This window comes from Dendrobates tinctorius, unplaced genomic scaffold, assembly GCF_039654945.1.
Source record: "Dendrobates tinctorius isolate UK_male_01 unplaced genomic scaffold, ASM3965494v1 ptg000160l, whole genome shotgun sequence".
NCBI lineage: Eukaryota > Metazoa > Chordata > Amphibia > Anura > Dendrobatidae > Dendrobates > Dendrobates tinctorius.
Genome location: NW_027361827.1, coordinates 18,324,981 through 18,345,118, shown reverse-complemented (window position 1 = coordinate 18,345,118; position 20,138 = coordinate 18,324,981). Strand labels below are relative to the sequence as shown.

Below are 20,138 nucleotides of genomic sequence, written 5' to 3'. Positions count from 1 at the left end.
AAGTGAGCACTGTCCCTAAAGGGACTCCAGTGAAATCACGGAAAGCAGGAATCATAGCCTGGCTAAACGACTGCAGCCATTTATGTTTCAGAGAAAACAGTTTGAAAATCTGGCCACGAACCATAAGGTTAGGCAAGATGAGTCCGATGCGAACCTCGGCTGGATTCTCCCAGTACCGCTATAGCTGATTGACAGGTCTCTCCCAATAAAAACATATGGGAGAGACCTGTCAATTACCTGGAGTGGGGAGAAGAGAAGTCGGCCGTGGCCGGACATATATCTTCCATCTCTATTGTCCCCGACAAGATTCCCAAACTATGTTTTCTCTAAAACAATCCAGCTGTTACAGTTGGAAGGGACCTGCAGGGTAATTGGGTCCAATCCCCTGCTCAATGTAGGAATCACTAAACCATCTCAGACAGGTGTCTGTCCAGCCACTGTTTGAAGACTTCCATTGACTGAGAACTCACCACCTCTCGTGGCGGCCTGTTCCACTCGTTGATCACCCTCACTGTCAAAAAGTTTTTTCTAATATCTGATCTGCATATTCTCCCTTTAAGTTTCATTCCATTGCGTCTCATGTTTCCATGTGCAAATGAGAATAAGGATGATACCTCTACATTGTGATATCCCTTCAGATATTTGTAGACAGCTATTAAGTCACCTCTTAGCCTTCTTTTTTGAAAGCTAAGCATTCATTCCCAGATCCTTTAATCATTCCTTGTATGGCATGCTTTGCAGTCTGTGCAACATCTTGGTAGTTCTTCTCTGAATTTGCTCCTATTTTTCAATGTCTTTTCTCTAAATGTCGAGCCCAGAACTGGACACAGTATTCCAGATGAGGCCTGACCAAGGAGGAATAGAGGGGGATTGTTACCTCACATGATCTAGACTCTATGCTTCTCTTAATATATCCTAGAACTGTGCTTGTCTTTTTTGCTGCTGCATCACACTGTTTCCTGAGGTGCAGTCTGTGAAATATTAGTATACCCCAGTCTTTTTCACGCGTGCTGTTGATTAGTTCTATTCCTCCCATTCTGTAGATTTAATGTTAGTTTTTCTTGCCCAGATGTAGAATCTTGGATTTCTCCGTTAAATACCATTCTAATAGTCAATGCCCATTGTTCAAACTTATTTAGCTCCTTCTGAATCCTTTCTCTGTATTCTCTAGTGTTAGCTATCCCTCCTAACCTTGCATCATCTGCAAATTTGATTAATTTACCTTCAGTTCCCTTATATAAATCATTTATAAAAATGTTGAACACTGGGGCCAGGATAGAGCCTTGTGGTACCCCACTTGAAAAATTCATCTAATTGAAATGAGCAACCATTTATTACCACCCTTTGAGTACAATCAAGATATACTATATCTACCGCATTTCCCTGATCCCCCACAGTCAGTGATTCCATCATAGAAAGAAATTAGACTAGTCTGGCCCAACTTGTTTGCTACAAACCCATGCTGGCTCTGGTTAGTTACTGTATTCTTATCCAAGTACTTACATACATGCTGTTTAATAATTTGTTCAAAGATCTCTCCTGGTATAGAAGTGAGGCTCACTGGTATGTAATTCCCTGGCTCCATCTTCTTTCTTTTTTGAAGATAGGGACAACATTTGCCCTTCTCCAATCTTCTGGGTCTTCTCCTGTTCTCCAGGATTTTTCAAAGATTCTGGCTTTTAGTTCTGCAGTTTCCTCTGCTAACTCTTTCAGTATCCTAGTATGTAATTCATCTGGACCGGGAGATTTAAATTAATTTAAATTAGCAAAGTGTTCCCTCACCATCTTTGATTATAGACAGTGTGGATTCTTTTATTCCGTCGATGGCACCGTGAAGATCAGTTGATGTTACAATTGCTTTCTTAGAGAACACAAATGCAAAGTAGGATTTAAAAAGTTTGGCCTACATAATTTTTAACCACTTCACCCTTTTCATCCTGTAAAAATCCTACATTCTGTAAAAATCCTTTGACTTTTCTTTTGACATACCACCAAAATCCTTTTTTACTGCTTTTGGTCTCCCTTGCAAGACTCACTTCATTACTGGCTTTAGTTTTCTAATGCATGCCCTGCAAACAGTATTATATTGTTCTTTATATATGCCCCCCTCTTTCCATTTAATATACTTTTCTTTTTTCCTTTTTACCAGGTGATTAAGGTCTGTGTTTATCCATTCTGGTCTCTTTAAATGCTTCCAATTCTTCCTTCTGTTTGGGATTGTTACCGATTGTGCAGTGAGAATTTCATTTTGCAAAATCTCCCATCCTTCTTGGACATTTCTTTCCTTTAGAAAATCCAGCCCTTGAGCCTTCCCTACCCTCTTTTTTGAGTCCATTAAAATCTGCCTTTCTGAAGTCCAACCTTAAAGACTCCTCGCTGGTTTTCTTAATCTTGTAATCTAAAATTTGAGCATAGCATGATCGCTGCCTTCTAAATTCCAAGCCACCTTTACTTTCTCAGCCATTTCATCCCTGTTGGTAAAAAATGTGGTCCAATAATGCAGATCCTCATGTTCTCTCTTCTACCTTTTGAAAGATAAAGTTGTCAGCAAGAGATGGTAAGAATTTTCTGGACTCATTACTTTTGCCTGAGAAAGATTCCCAATAAATATCGTCTCCCATAATCACTATGTTGTACTTTTTAGAGTAGAGAAACATCTGATGTAAAAAGAGTTCATCCATATCTTTAATCTGTGCAGGTGGCCTATAGTAAACACCTACAATAAAGTCCTTTCTGTTCTTCTTTCATTGTATTCTTACCCAAACAGTTTCTACAGAGCTACCAGTCTTCTGAAGCTTGGGTCTCTGTGGACATATACATTTTCCAATGCAACACGTCCTCCCCTCTTGTTAATCCTGTTTCTAATTAAAAAAAAGTTCTAGACATCAAGGTTTGTAATCCAATCATGTGAATCATTCCACCAAGTTTCAGTGCTGCCTATGACATCATCTCTCTTACTGTGTTAGCAGCTCCAATTCTCCTTATTTGTTTTCCCGTGTTTGAGTCCTGCTGCCACTAGTTAGGTCAGCATGAATCGAGTGACCGACTCCCTTTAAACTTTGTGGGCTGTAAGATAGTTTAGAACATTATTACAAAAGTACTAAAAGTGACCGCATTCCCAATTTCTCCTTTTCCACTTGCCAGTAGTTCATAAAAAGGTACACAAGCAGACTACAATAAAACAGCTACAGTCGAGGTCTCACTTCACCTGATGTAGATATTTCCATCAAATTTATTTTTTTTAGTGCTGAACATACCTGCAGTGCAGCTTTTTGTTGGGCTGCTATATGCTGCTGCTCTGCATGGTCGCGGAAATCCTTGTTAACATTTGGCCGAGCAAGGGCTATACTATAAGATATACAAATATCAAAATGTTAAATAATTTCATATTTTGTAATGAAGCATATAAAATAAAAGGCAAACAGAATGTACAGTATTCATATGAAATTTAATTTAACCTTTGTCTTCCCTTTCTCAAATCATGCACAACTATAAATGGGATTCGGATATTTCTCCATAATGTGTAGGGCAGACCTTGGTGAAGTGTGGCCCGAGGGCCGCATCCGACCCGCTGGCTGCTCCAGTCCCGCTCATGAACCGAGACAGCTGAGGAACTGAAAACAGTGGCCCACAGGCAGCAACATGCCCTCCCCTGCCCACCATCACCTTTCTCTGCATCCGATGCACAATACATTGGTGGAGGAGGGGCCATTCTTTTGAGACTGTGTGAGACAGCTGACATGATGTCATTTTATCACGTTAGCTGGGCACTTCAGAGAGTCAGTACATCGGAGACAGGAGCACAGTGCCAGGGGAACAGGTGCAAGGTGAGTATGTGGTTTTTTTCATGTGTATGGAATGTTTTTATGTACATAGGAAGCTAAAGGGGCTTATACTGTATATAGGAGGCTAAGTGGGGCTCATACTGTATATTGAAGGCTATATGGGGCTCATACTGTATATTGAAGGCTATATGGGGCTCATACTGTATATTGAAGGCTATATGGGGCTCATACTGTATATTGAAGGCTATATGGGGCTCATACTGTATATTGAAGGCTATATGGGGCTCATACTGTAATACTGTATAAAGGGTTCACAAGCTGTATATAGAAAGATATCTGGGGCCAACACTATAAAGAAGCTATGTGGGGCTCATACTGTATATAGGGGGTTCAAACTGTATATAGAAGGCCATGTTGGGCTCATAATGTATATAGGATACTATGTGGGGCTCATATGGTATATAGGGGGCTGTGTGCAGGCTCATAGGATATATAGGTGGCGGTGTGGGGGCTCGTACAGTATATAGGGCTATTAATTCTGCTCAATATTAAGTGACAATTATTAATATAAAATAATTATAATGAATATGCTAATTTTAATGTTGAGCAGAATTAATTTCAACCTACTGGTTCGGTCCTCCACAACAGCGCCGGTTTATCAGGTGGTCGCTTGGGAAAATTAATTGAACACCCATGTGTAGGGTTGTCTCCCACAATTTGTCAAAAGATGGGCATAAGCACCTCCCTTGGATACCAGGCAATGTTTACAATCAATGAAGAAGCTCATCAGTGAAAAAAGTGGAACTGTTTGAGCTGTCTCACAGTTGCAGCAGCAACCAGCCCATCCTGCCTCTCCGGTAGCTCAAATATCAAATCTGAACTCTGGATGGAAGCGCTTGTGCTGTAAGTAACACTTTAAATCCTTCCTGGCGAAGACCTTTTTTTGTTGGTTGTGTTTTGTATTTTTCCTCCCTTTCTTCCAAAAGCCTTAGAGGCATGAACCTGCAGTTGATCACTTGCACCAGATATAATGCAGTACAACACTATTGCAGTATATATTATACCTCTTGATTGCATCAAGAAGGAGGGGCGATTAAACGCATCCCCCCCCATCCAAGCTTAGGAGTCCTCTCTATTATGCTGTCGAGTCTATTCCGCTACATATATATATACTGTATATAGTAAAGGGAGAACATTAGCAATCATCTACAGGAGAAGCTAGAGCTCAAGAATAGGAGGACTCAGCCTGCAGGAGAAAAACCTTATTTATACGCTACTGCATGATAACTGAATTAAGATAATTTTGCAATGAGCTCCCAAATTGGGCACAATGTTGTTCCGGAGTATTTTCATAACAAGACAACATGGGGATACCTGGCTAAGTGTGAGACGCTTTTTCAGGTGTTGGCATCAGGTTTGTACAACAAGTGGTAAAGCGAAACATTTACAGATTCTGATAACAGGCAATCTGTTCCCATAAAACATTTTTGGAATTGTAATACAGATTTTGTTGTCTATGTTCCTGAGAGTTCGGAATGCAATCCCAAATATATGAGTTGTACTCCCTGCAAACGTAGAATATGTATAAAGGATCATCTCAGTGACATTACCAACCTGAACTCGAACCCTGGGGTTGTTCTTTATTCATAGAATCATAGAATCGTAGAGTTGGAAGGGACCTCCTGGGCCATCTGGTCCAACCCCCTGCTCAAAGCAGGATTCGCTAAATCATCCCAGTCAGATGTCTGTCCAGCCTCTGTTTGAAGACTTCCATTGAAGGAGAACTCATCACTTCTCGTGGCAGCCTGTTCCACTCATTGATCACTCTGTCAAAAAGTTTTTTCTAATATCTAATCTGTGTCTCCTCCCATTCAGTTTCATCCCATTGCTTCTAGTCTTTCCTTGTGCAAATGAGAATAAAGTTGATCCTTCTACAATGTGACAGCCCTTGAGATATTTGTAGACAGCTATTAAGTCTCCTCTCAGTCTTCTCTTTTGCAAACTAAACATCCCCAAATCCTGCAACCTTTCCTCATAAGACAGGGTTTGCAGACCGGTCACCATTCTGGTCGCTCTTTTCTGAACTTGCTCCAGTTTGTTGATGTCTTTTTTAAAATGTGGTGCCCAAAACTGGACACAATATTCCAGATGAGGTCTGACCAAAGAGGAGTAGAGGGAAATAATGACTTCACGTGATCTAGACTGTATGCTTCTGTTAATACATCCTAGAATTGCATTTGCCTTTTTTGCTGCTGCATCACACTGTTGACTCATTCAGTCTGTGATCTATTAGTATACCCAAGTCTTTTTCACATGTGCTGTCACTTAGCCCTATTCCTCCCATTCTGTATATGCTTTTTTCATTTTTATTGCCCAGATGTAGTACTTTGCATTTCTCCCTGTTAAAAACCATTCTGTTAGTTGCTGCCCACTTCTCCAGTTTATTTATATCTTTTTGAATCCTCTCTCTCTCTCAAGCCACCCATGGTATAGTGGAATCTTGCATACATTTTTCATGATTTGGGGACAGTTTTCTCTTCATTAGCGTTTTTTCATGAGCTGGAGTTTGAGGACTATTTGTCCCGGTTTTGTTACACGATGTGTGTTTAGTAAGCAACCAGGTATATATAACACAGCAGGTCAGTCAGGTTTCTGAGTAATGGCCATAGTATGTCAGAAACCTGTTAGTGAAGTGAAGGTGAATATTTTATAATGCTATCTCATTTAAAAAAAAAAAATAATTAACCCCTTCCCAAAATCTGCCATTCATTTACAGCACAGTGGGCACTGTATTCCCGCAAACTGCAGTACATGTATGGCACAGTCATGAATCCAGCTCACAAAGCAGAACCGGTATCATCATGAGCGGGTGACAGCTGTATATCATAGCCAACAACCTACAGAAACAACAGCAATCGGAGCAAGCCCTGATCGTGGCCATTTAACCATTTAGATATTGCTGTAAACAGCGACATTCAGACAGTTATTTGAAGGAGGGGGCTCCCTTTTTAACCCCATTAGCTTTAGGATCTGCCAAATAAGGTGGCCTGTTAGGCCTGTTGTTCGTGAAACAATGACAAGGCTAAAGGTACTGTCACACTTAGCGATGTACCAGCGATCCCGACCAGCGATATGACGCGGTCAGGATCGCTGGTGCATCGCTAAGTGGTCGCTAGTGAGCTGCCACACAGGCAGATCTCACCAGCGACATAGCAGGGGTCGGGGGTCGCTACTTATCTGTCAGACGAGGCGATCCTGACGTCCTCATGCCCGCGTCGCTCGTCGGCGCCACAGGAAGCGGACGACGAGAAACGGTCCAGGCCGTTATTTCACTAGAAATATCGCTATAACGTCACAAAAACCAGTGACATTATAGCGATATTTCTAGCGATATCGCTTAGTGTGACAGGCCCTAAATACCTTGCAATATACAGGTATTGCAGAGTACTAAACCACTGATCAGACTAGAGAAAATTAAAAGTTCATAGTGGGACTGAGTAAAAAGGGGAAAAAAAATCCAATAACATTTGTAAAAATATATATAAAAAAAGTACAAATAAAGTTTTGATACTAAAAACACTGCTGCTGATTCGTCAAGACCGGCGTTGTTCACACCAGTCTTGATGAGAAGGCATGCTGGAAACAGATGCTCCTGATTTCTTAAGAGGCATGTGAACCTTGCCACAAATCTTACTCTAGTCATAGATTTGACCAGCAGGGGTTGCACGCCCTTGTCCCGCCCCAGCCGGAGTGAGAATGCCAAAAGAATTCTGGCATAAAAGCTTAGATGAATCGGGTCCACTTTCATAAATAAACACAAATTTTACCAAAGTACAAAGTGTCATAAAAAAAAATAAAAATCTCAAAATCACTAGGATTAAATAAAAAACTGGAAAGCTATTATCACATCAAATTTGAAAATGGGGTTATTATCACATCAAATTTGAAAATGGGGTTGTTTCAGGCAGGTCAAAACTATCATCAGCACTAATGAGTTAAATAAAACGCTGGATTTTAAAGAAAATGGATTAAGGGAGTTGAATAAAAACCTACTATTTGAGTCTAGCCATAGCCATAGCCTGGGCATCTAGACTATGCAAGTGCATTAAAAGATAGCACATCAGAATATAGCCCTTCTTAGCAGCAGCAATAAAGGGAATCTGTCACCAGGTGTTTCTACTAAATATAAGAGCAGTATGATGTAGGGGCAGAGACACCAATTCTAGTTATGTCACTTACAGGAATTCTCTGCACTTTTTATAAAATCATCGTTTTCTCTGCTGCAGATCTACCATTTCTCTGACTGCTGAGCTCTGTATAACCCCGCTCACACCACTGATTGACAGTTTTCTGTGTAGACTGAGCATAAGCAGAAAGTTGACAATCAATGTTGGAGAGTGGTTTGTACTACATGGCAGCAGGTATACACGTCCTCTAACGATAAACTCCAGCTGATAAAAAAAAAAATAATAATTTTATCAAAACTACAGCAGGCAGTCAAGAAAGTGACACATTGCTGGAATCAGGTTTGTTCCGCAAAAAACAAGCCCTCCTTTGGCTATATTGATGGAAAAATTATAAAAAAAAGTTACGGCTCTTGGAAGAGGGGAGGAAAAAACAAAAATGAAAAAAAGGAAACTGGCCATGACGTGAAGGGGCTAAACTTAAGGGGTTCAACATTTTCTTAACTGCTCTGTGCTTTACTCTCAGATGGCTTAGTCACGTCAGCATAAGAAACTGCCTATATATTTGGGTTATGGACAGCTACAAATAATATCTAACAATCTCTGGAAACATGTTCACCTTGCCCCTGGATTGTTTGTTGAAGACTGGTTTTGCAAAATCAATTTTCTCTTCTCTTTGTCTAGTTCTGCCAAAATAGCGACTCTGTTCTTGCTTGCAAATCCTACGAAACACAAAAGAAAGGATGGGCAAGAACATAAAATATCTTAAATGTAAATGTAAGAAATGCAATTTAATTGAATTTCTTTATTAGATAAAGAACCAATGTAATACTTGAAAGTTTTCTGGGTTCGGATGAATATGTTACTAAACTCAGAAGAGTGTTTTGTGCTTTTAACAACGTGCAACAGATCAAAAATACAATTAAAAAAAATCAAATTATCTTCACTGCAATTTTCTGGGCACAGCCCACATCAAAAAGCTAATTATGAATATATTCAAAGGTTAAGTGAACACAATTTTTTATGTGGGCTGGCATGTCACCACGGCAAAAATGGCCAGTTTTTTCTCTTATGTTATTGCCTCTATAATGCCCTGAGTATTTTTTATTTTTTTAAATCTACCATTTGGCTCCAGAATTATGGGCTTTTTTATTCATGCAAACTTTTATGGTCTTTGCAAGGGGGTGTGGCTCAGTGGATTCTCTGGGGCACGTCTTTAGGATGATCTGCATTACTACACTGTGACCACCACCCCCTCGGTAAAGACCATAAAAATTAGAACTAAATAAAAGGCCCACATTTCTGGAACCATATGACGCATATAAAAGAAACAAAAACAAAAACAGAATACTCAGGGGAGCAGCTGGAATAGAACAAAAACTGGCCATTTTTGACCTGGTGAGAGGTCCTCTTTACCCCTTATCAGGAGAAAAATAATGTAGTGGGCTCAGAAGATGAGTTGGCCTCCTGCCCAGCAGATAATCGCTGTATCCACCTGTGGCTGTTAACCTGTTAAATACCGCTGTTATTTACAGTGGAGAGTGCGCTGTTCTAACTGCCCATCAACGCCCCCACTTACACAATCATGGGGCACCAATGGGTTGCCATGACAGCTGGGGATTTTGGTGAAGAACCTTGTGCCTGTCATGACACTGTTCTTAGGAGACCCAGATTTGTACTATACCCAGCAATACTGTGGTATTCACACAATCTGAAGTTGAAATATCCTAAGAAGACTACAAAATACAATAAAAAGTTAAAAAAAAAATAAATAAATAAATAAATAATTTAACCCCTTTACTCTCTCCAAGCTTGTTTTCACCTTTGTGACCAGGCCAAAATTTTACAATTCTGACTAGTGTCACTTTATGTGATAAGGACTCCAGAACACTTCAACGGATCCCACTGATTCTGAGCGCTTTCTCATGCCATATTGCACTACATGATAGTGGTAAAATTTGTTTGATATGACTTGTGTTTATTTGTGAAAAAAAATCGGAAATTTAGAAAAAACTTTAGAATTTCACAATTTTCAATCTTGTAATTTTTATGCCCTTAAACCAGAGAGAGTTATAGTTAAAGCTGACCCACAATGTCTCATTTTTCCAACAAAATCGTTTTTTAGGGACCATATCACATTTAAAGACCCAAAAGTAACACCATTTTAAAAACTGCACCCCTCAAGGTGCTCAAAACCACATTCAACAAGTTTATTAACCCTTCAGGTTCTTCACAGGAAAGGAAGCAATGTGGATGGAAAAATTGAACATTTTAACTTTTTTTCACTAAAATTTTACTTTAGACCCCATTTTGCTTTTAAATTTTGACAAGGGTAACAGGAGAAAGTGGACTCCAAAATTTGTTGTGCAATTTATCCTGAGTACGCTGATACCACATGTAAGGGGGAAAACTACTGTTTGGGCACACGGCAGGGCTCAGAAGGGAAGAAACGCCATTTGACTATGGGAGCGCAAAATTGGCTGGAATCATTAGCAGACGCCAAGTCGTGTTTGGAGAGCTCCTGATGTGCATAAACAGTGGAAACCTCCTACAACTGACCCCATTTTGGAAACTACACCCCTCAAAGCATGTATCCAGATGTGTGGTGAGTACCTTGAACCCCCAAGGTGCTTCATAGAACATTCCACCGTAGAGCCCTGAAAATAAATTTTTTTTTAAAAAAACACACACATTTTTCCCACAAAAACTTCTTATAGCGATCCTACAAGTCACAATCAACCCTCTAAAGAGTCTTGCAATATGACTTAGGATAAAAGCCAAATCAGAATCTCAATATGCATGTGTCTCCACTCCCATAGGCGTGAAGCACATATTCATTACCTTAATGAGCGGCGCCACGTGATCACGCCGGAAGTGCTGCTGGAAGCTGAAACCATCGAGATGCTGCAAGGGCACGCTGGAGGTTGAGTAGGATAGGGGATAAGAGCCATGCACACCAGGACGGGATGGGGGAGCCATGCATAGAAGGACAAGGACCGGGGAGCCATGTATACAATGACAGGGACCGGGGAGCTATGCATACCAGGACAGGGACGAGAGAGCCATGTATACTAAGCTTATACTTGAGTCAAAAAGTATACCCAGTTTCCGTGGCAAAATTACAGTATATACTCGAGTATAAGCCGACCAGAGTATAAGCCGAGGCACCGAATTTTGTCACAGAAAACTGGGTAAGCTTATTGACTCGAGTATAAGCCGGGTATGCATTGTCATCTCATCCCTGTCCTGGTATTTGTAGCTCCCCGTTGTATGCATGGTTCCCCCATCCTCCCCCCTGTTGTATGCATGTGTCCCCTGTCCTCCTGTTGTATGCATGGCTCCTCCGCCCTCCCCCTGTGGTATGCACTGCTCCTCCGTCCTCCCCCTGTTGTATGCATGGCTCTTCCGTCCTCCCCCTGTTGTATGCATGACTCCCTTGTCCTCCCCCTGTTGTATGCATGACTCCCTTGTCCTCCCCCTGTTGTATGCATGACTCCCTTGTCCTCCCCCTGTTGTATGCATGGCTACCTCGTCCTCCCTCTGTTGTATGCATGGCTCCCCCTGTCATACTCACTCACTCCTGGCGCGGTTGCTGCAATCCCTCCCTCCATCTCTCTGTTGTCCCGGCGAGGCAGCTTCTTCCTCTGTTCAGCGGTCACGTGGTACTGCTCATTAAATTAATGAATATGCGCTCCACGCCTATGGGAGTAGAGACGCGCGCATATTCATTACTTTAATGAGCGGTACCATGTGACCACTGAACACAGGAAGAATCTGCCTCACCGGGACCGCAAAGAGATGGAGGGAGGACTTGCAGCGACCGCGCCATGAGTGGGTGAGTATGATGTGACAGCCGCCGGCTCCTGCCGCCCCCACTCCCCCGCCGACCCCCTGGGACAATGATTCGTGTATAAGCTGAGGGGGTGTTTTCAGCACAAAAAAATGTGCTGAAAATATCGGCTTATACACGAGTATATACGTTAGGTGCCTTGGCTTATACTTGGGTCTGCTTATACTTGAGTATATATGGTAGGTTGAATTCAGATAATAGTACCGTAATGTCAGGCTGTATTACTTTATGTGCTATATATCTCATGTTTCCCCTAATAAGAACCCTAGGGATCTGCATTGTAATCTCCTTGTTTGCAATTTCCTAGTGTTCATTTTATTCACAATCTATACTTCTTAGATTAGACGCTGAGAGGTAGGCATTACTATCTGACGTCTATACTTCCGCTTTGTTACTAATATGACACAATTCAAAACTTGCTCATTGAATGTCAGAGGACTTAATGTTCCAGAGAAAAGATCTCAAGTGTTTTACCTTATGCATCAACTACGTGTACTGTACATTTCCTTTCTTCAGGAAACCCATTTTAGAGGCGATCATATACCTTAGTTTACTAACAAATATTATTCATCTTGATGCCACAGTACAAATGCGGTTTGGAAGTGTAAGGGGGTGAGTATAGGCATACACAAATCACTGCTGCATACCACTTTAGAAACACTGTCAGACTGACACACAAGGGAGGTATGCGTTTGTCAAGATCTCTATCTACTCCAAAATTTTGACCTCTTCATACTTCTATCGCCCGAAGGCCTCTTTCACACTTCCGTTTTTGACAATCAGTCAAAATCCGTCAGGTTTTGAAAAAAACGGATCCGCAATTTTTTTTTGCGGAGCCGTTTTTTTCCCCATTGAGTTGCATTACTGGAGGATCTGACTGATGGTCATCCGTTGGATCCGTTTTTGTGAGGATCCGCTAAAGTTTTTTCATCCGCCGGCATGCCTGGACGGACCCTGCAACGTTTTTTTTGTGGTTGGATCCGCATTTTCCAATGCGCATGCCCGGAGAAAGGAAGTCAGGGAGAAAATTAACCCTGAAATCCTTTCTGGTGGTGGAAAAATCTCTCTCTCTCTCTCGCCAGCAGTTCCTTTAAATTTCCTCATTCTGCGGATCCGTGGCTCCTGTGGCATCCGTTCACATCAGTTACGAACGGATCCGCTTGTCCACCTTTTTGGCGGATTTTAACTGACACAAAAAACTGAAGTGTGAAAGAGGCCTACGGCTGTTTGCACACGTGCGGATTATAGGTGTTTTTGCCGTGTTTTTTCACCGTGAAAACTCTTACAATCCGCAACTCATTGAATTCAATGGCATTCCGCAATGCTGTGCTAATGCTGTGTATTTTTCCGCAGAGGAATCGCATTGCACGCTCATTCTTTCTGCGGAATCATGGAAATTCCGCACACATAGCAATGCATCGATCTGCTTACTTTCCGTATGTGGCTATGCCCACCATGCGCAAAGCAAGCGGATGATGTGCGGATGGTACCCAGGGTCTGGAGGAGAGGAGACTCTCCTCCAGGCCCTGGGTACCATATCCCTGTTAAAAAAAGAATTAAAATAAAAAATCGTGTTATTCCCACCTTCCGGCGGCCCCCGCAGCCTTCCCACCTCTCAGCCACGGTTCCGGCGACTCCCGTTCCCAGTGATGCCTTGCGACAATGACCTGTGATGACATAGCGGTCTCGCGTGATGCTACGTCATATGGGGTCATTGTCGCAAGGCATCACTGGGAACTGGAGTTGCCGGGAACATCGCGAAGATCGGGAAGGCTGCGGCGGCAGCCGCCGGAAGGTGAGACTATCACGATTTTTTATTTTTTTATTATTTTTAACATTATATCTTTTTACTATTGATGCTGCATAGGCAACATCAATAGTAAAAAGTTGGTCACATTTGTCAAACACTATGTTTGACAAGTGTGACCAACCTGTCAATCAGTTTTCCAAGTGATGCTACAGATCGCTTGTAAAACGCTAGTATTCTGCAAGCAAAATGCTAGTTTTTCGCGGTAATTCCGCATGCGGATTTCCCGCGGCAGGGAGTTGAGGAATTGCCGCGGAAATTTCCATGGCAATTCCACACGTGTGCACATAGCCTAATTGTGACCAAATTAATACATGAAGTCAATACTTAAACTAAATTTTTTTGAAAAATGCCTTATCATTAGAGGTGACTTTAATTTGGTCTTGGATCCTTCTTTAGACTTGTCCCTGGGCTGGAGACCTCAATCTAAAACACAAAGGAAAGCTTTGCTAAACGTGCACTAGTCTATGCAGTTGGTTGATGTATGGAGGATACTACATCCATACAAAGGATTATACATATTATTCTACTTTACACAATATGCATAGCCGTATAGACTGTCTTAATTAGCCATCACTTGCTTACATGACAACCTACATCTCAGATAGCAACTGCTACAATGAAGGAAATAATTTGATCTCTTGCTGATTTTGTAAGTTTGCTCACTGACAAGGACAGTCTATAATTTTAAGGGTAGGCTAATATTAAAATTGAGAGATACAATATCTAAAATAAAATCCAGAAAATCACATTGTATAAATTATATAAATTTGCATTTTGCAATGAGAAATAAGTATTTGATCCCTCTGGCAAACAAGACTTAACACTTGGTAGCAAAACCCTTGTTGGCAATCACTGCAGTTTTTTGTACGTTTTTTGTAGTTGATGATGAGGTTTGCGCACATCTCAGGAGGAATTTTGTTCCACTCTTCTTTGCAGATCATCTCTAAACCATTAAGATTTTTAGGCTGTCGCTTGACAACTCAGAGCTTCAACTCCCTCCATAAGTTTTCTATGGGATTAAGATCTGGACACTGGCTAGGCCACTCCATGACCTTAATGAGCTTCTTTTTGAGCCACTCGTTTGTTGCCTTGACTGTATGTTTTGGGTCACTGACTTGATGGAAGACCCAGCCAAGACCCATTTTTAATGTCCTGGTGGAGGGAAGGAGGTTGTCACTCAGGATTTTACGGTACATGGCTCCATCCATTCTCCCATTGATGCGGTGAAGCAGTCCTGTGCCCTTAGCAGAGAAACACCCCTAAAACATGTTTCCACCTCCATGCTTGACAGTGGGGATGGTGTTCTTTAGGTCATAGGCAGCATTTATCTTCCTCCAAACACGGCGAGTTGAGTGAATGCCAAAGAGCTCAATTTTTTTCTCATCTGACCACAGCACCTTCTCACTCATCACTCACAAAATCATCCAGGTGTCATTGGCAAACTTCAGACGGGCCTGCACATGTGACATCTTGAGCAGGGGGACCTTGTGGGCACTGCAGGATTTTAAACTTTTATGGCGTAATGCGTTACCAATGGTTTTCTTGGTGAATGTGGTCCCAGCTGCCTTGAGATCATTAACAAGTTCCCCCGTGTAGTTTTAGCCTGATCTCTCACCTTCCTCATGATCAAGGATACCCCACAAGGTAAGAATTTGCATGGTGCCCCAGATCGATGTCGATTAACAGTCATTTTGTATTTCTTCCATTTTCTTACTACTGCACCAACAGTTGTCTCCTCACCAAGCGTCTTACGTATGGTTTTGTAGCCCATTCCACCTTTGTGCAGGTGTATGATCCTGTCCCTGACATCCTAAGGCTAGTTTCACACTAGAGTTTTACTGACCTGCGTCGGTCTGTGCACAGCCGCCACTAAGCTCCGCCCCCAGCCACGCCTCCTCTCGGGCGCTCCACCTATGGACGCATGACACTGCATGCAACCTGCGTACCCTATCTTTAGCATTGGGTACGCAGGCCGTGCGCAGGTATGCGTTTGCCGGCATGCCGACCTGCGCCAAACACACCGCATTGCATTTTTGTGCGCTCGGCGCACCGTCAAAAAGACGCATGCGCCGGCAAACGCATATCTGCACACGGCCTGCGTACCCAATGCTAAAGATAGGGTACACAGGTCGCATGCAGCGTCATAGGCAGAGCGGCCGGGAGGAGGCACGGCCGAGGGCTGAGCTTAGCGGCGGCCGTGCGCAGACTGACGCAGGTCAGTGAAACGCTAGTGTGAAACTAGTCTTAGAAAGCTCTTTGGTCTTGCCCATGTTGTGAACGTTAAGAGTCTGATTGATTGTGTCTGTGGACAAGAGTCTTTTATAAAGGTGATTATGTAAGACAACTATCTTTAATGAAGGTAATGAGCTGATCAGGAACGTCTAACTGGTCTGTAGGAGATCAAATACTTATTTTTCACTGCAAAATGCAAATAAATTTATATAATTTATACAATGTGATTTCTGGATTTTATTTTCTATTATTCTATTTCTCAGTGTTAAAATTAACCTACTCTTTAAAATTATAGACTGTTCATGTCTTTGTCAGTGGGCAAACTTACAAAATCAGCAAGAGATCAAATAAATATTTCCTTTACTGTATATGGTCAGATCATGCTCTTGTATATCGTAATCTGAATATACCCGAATCCCAAGGCTTCAGATGTTGGAACCTAAATGATAATCTGCTTAAAGACTCAACCTGTGGCCCACACCTTCGTGAGACTATAGACTCCTGCAAAAATGAGTCCCTGATGTACCTAAACAGTGGAAACCCCCTACAAGTGACCCCATTTTGGAAACTAGATCCCCCAAGGAACTTATCTAGATATGTGGTGAGAACTTTGAACCCACAAGGGCTTTACAGAAGTTTATAACGTACAGCGGTACAATTAAAAAATCATATTTTTTCCACAAAAATGATCTTTTCACCCGAATTTTTATTTTCCCAAGGGTAACAGGACCCTAAAAGTTATTGTGCAATTTGTCCTGAGTACGCTGATACCCCACATGTGGGGGTAAACCACTATTTGGGCGCATGGCAGAGCTTGGAAGGGAAGCAGCGCCATTTGACGTTTTTGGCTGGAATTGAGATCGGACATCATGTCGCGATTGGAAAACCCCTGATGTACCAAAACAGTGGAAACCCCCCACAAATGACACCATTTTGGAAACTAGACCCCCTAAGGAACTTATATAGATGTGTGGTGAGAACTTTGAACCCCCAAGGGCTTCACAGAAGTTTATAACATACAGCCGTACAATTAAAAAATCATATTTTTTCCACAAAAATGATCTTTTCACCCTCAATTCTTATTTTTCCAAGGGTAACAGGACCCTAAAAGTTATTGTGCAATTTGTCCTGAGTACGCTGATACCCCACATGTGGGGGTAAACCACTATTTGGGCGCATGGCAGAGCTCGGAAGGGATGCAGCGCCATTTGACGTTTTTGGCTGGAATTGAGATCGGACACCATGTCGCGATTGGAAAACCCCTGATGTACCTAAACAGTGGAAACCCCCCACAAATGACACCATTTTGTAAACTAGACCCCCCAAGGAACTTATCTAGATGTGTGGTGAGAACTTTGAACCCCCCAGTGCTTCACACAAGTTTATAACGCCCGGGCGTGAAAATAAAAAATTCGTATTTTTTCCACAAACATGATCTTTTAGTCACCATTTTTTTATTTTCCCAAGGGTACCAGGAGAAATTGGACCCCAAAAGTTGTTGTCCAATTTGTCCTGAGTATGCTGATACCCCATATGTGGGAGAAAACTACTGTATGGGCACACGTCGGGGCTCGGAAGGGAAGTAATGACGTTTTGGAATGCAGACTTTGATGAAATGGTCTGCGGGTGTCATGTTGCCTTTGGAGAGCCCCTAATGTACCTAAACAGTGGAAACCCCCACAAATGACCCCATTTTGAAAACTAGACCCCCTAAGGAACTTATCTAGATGTGAGGTGAGCACTTTGAACCCCCAAAGGTTTCACAGAAGTTTATAATGCCAGGGCATGAAAATAAAAAAATCGTATTTTTTCCACAAACATGATCAATTAGTCCCCAATTTTTTTATTTTCCCAAGGTGACAGGAGAAATTGAACCCCAAAAGTTGTTGTCCAATTTGTCCTGAGTACGCTGACACCCCATATGTGGGAGAAAACTACTGTATGGACACACGTCAGGGCTCGGAAGGGAAGTAGTGACGTTTTGGAATGCAGACTTTGAGGGAATGTTCTGCGGGTGTCATGTTGCCTTTGGAGAGCCCCTAATGTACCTAAACAGTGGAAACCCCCCACAAATGACACCATTTTGGAAACGAGACCCCCTAAGGAACTTATCTAGATGTGTGGTGAGCACTTTGAACCCCCAAGGGCTTCACAGAAGTTTATAACGCTCGGACGTGAAAATAAAAAAATCATATTTTTTTCCACAAAAATGATATTTTTGCCAATTTTTTATTTTCCTAAGGGTAACAGGAGAAATTGGACCCCAAAAATTGTTTTGCAATTTGACCTGAGTAGGCTGATACCCTACATGTGGGGGTAAAACACTGTTTGGGCGCATGGCAGAGCTTGGAAGGGAAGGAGCACCATTTGACTTTCTCAACTCAGAATTGGCTGGAATTGAGATCAGACGCCATGTTGCATTTGGAGAGCCCCTGATGTGCCCAAACAGTGGAAACCCCCAATTCTAACTCCAACCCGAACCCCAACACACCCCTAACCCTAATCTCAGCCCTAACCCTAGCCCTAACCCTAATGGAAAAATGGAAATAAATACATTTTTTTAATTTTATTATTTTTCCCTAACTAAGGGGGTGATAATGGGGGGGTTTGATTTACTATTTATGGCGGTTTTTATATTTGGCAGCTGTCGCACGCTAAAAGACGCTTTTTATTGCAAAAATAGTTTTTGCATCACCACATATTGAGAGCTATAATTTTTCCGTATTTTGACCCACTGAGTCATGTGAGGTCTTATTTTTTGCGGGACGAGTTGACGTTTTTATTGGTACCATTTTTGGGCATGTGACATTTTTTGATCGCTTTTTATTCCGATTTTTGGGACGCAGAATGAACAAAAACCAGCGTTTCATGAATTTCTTTTGGGGGGGTGCGTTTACACCGTTCCGCGTGCAGTAAAATTGATAAAGCGGTTTTATTCTTCGGGTCAGTACGATTACAGCGATACCTCATTTAGGTCTTTTTTTATGTTTTGGCGCTTTTATGCAATGAAAACTATTTTATATAAAAAATAATTATTTTTGCATCACTTTATTCTGCGAGCTATAACTTTTTTATTTTTTCGCTGATGATGCTGTGTTGCGGCTCGTTTTTTGCGGGACAAGATTAGGTTTTCAGCGGTACCATGGATATTTATATCCGTCTTTTTGATCGCGCGTTATTACACTTTTTGTTTGGCGGCATGATAATAAATCATTATTTTTTGCTTTGTTTTTTATTTTTATTTTTTAAGGGGTTCGCTAAAGGGGTTAACTAATGGGACAGTTTTATAGGGCGGGTCGTTACGGACGCGGCGATATCTAATATGTGTACTTTTATTGTTTTTTTTTTATTTCCAAAAAATGGATTTATTTGGGGGAATATTTTTTTTTTTCTAATTTATTTGGTGATTTTTTTTAATTTATTTTAACACTTTTTTTATTTTTTTTTTTTTAACTTCACTGATCAGTGATCTGTCACAGGCACTGCTGCAGACTTCCTCATGCCTGCGCTTTGCAGACACTGAGGAAGCCAGCTTCCTGCAGGCCCCCGAAGGCCCCCGTCGCCATCTTGGATTCGGGGGCCTGCAGGAAAGGAGCCCCCCGCAGCAGCGCTGCACATTGCGCTGCCGTGGGGGGTCAGGGAAGCACGGAGGGATCCCCCTCCCTGCTGATGCTTCCCTTTAACCCCCGGTACACCGCGATCATGTTTGATCGCGGTGTGCAAGGGGTTAACGTGTCGGGGGCGGTCCGTGACCGCCCCTGACACATTGTGCCGGGTGTCAGCTGTGATAATCAGCTGACACCCGGCTGCGATCAGGGGCGCTTACCACGTGGGCGCCGCTGATCGCGGTAGACGTACTATCCCGTCCATGGGCATAGGGGCCCGGGTCCCATGGACGGGATAGTACGTCTGATGTCAGGAAGTGGTTAAAAGGTATCAACCACTGAGGACTCTCAATTCTAAATACTACTGGCTAACACAGTACAAAGATATACATCTTTCCTGTATCATGAAACTGACTCACCAAACCAGAAGGAAACAGACCAATGCATAAAAAACTGCGCACACTTATATTGAAGTTTGTCAAAAAAATATATATATAGAAAATACTTTATTGTCACAATTAGATGTACAATTAAAAACACTTTAAAGATATACAAGATGTGACCCACATCCTATCCCATAAAAATTATTCCACCAAGAAAACACTGCTGTTATGTAACAAAAAATATATATATATGCATAGGATAGATGACAAACAATGACATCAAGGAATA

At 42.0% G+C, this 20,138-nt stretch overlaps 1 protein-coding gene across 1 annotated transcript in view; it reads right to left on the bottom strand.

Moving 5' to 3' along the window:
• INIP (INTS3 and NABP interacting protein) overlaps window positions 1–20,138 on the bottom strand; it is a 43,529-nt gene that overhangs the window by 1,933 nt on the left and 21,458 nt on the right. The window contains exons 2-3 of the mRNA XM_073549691.1: window positions 8,589–8,691; window positions 3,258–3,348 (exon numbers count right to left, since the gene is read on the bottom strand). Of these exons, the coding sequence (XP_073405792.1) occupies window positions 3,258–3,348; window positions 8,589–8,691 (194 nt within the window). The remainder of the gene's footprint in view (window positions 1–3,257; window positions 3,349–8,588; window positions 8,692–20,138) is intronic.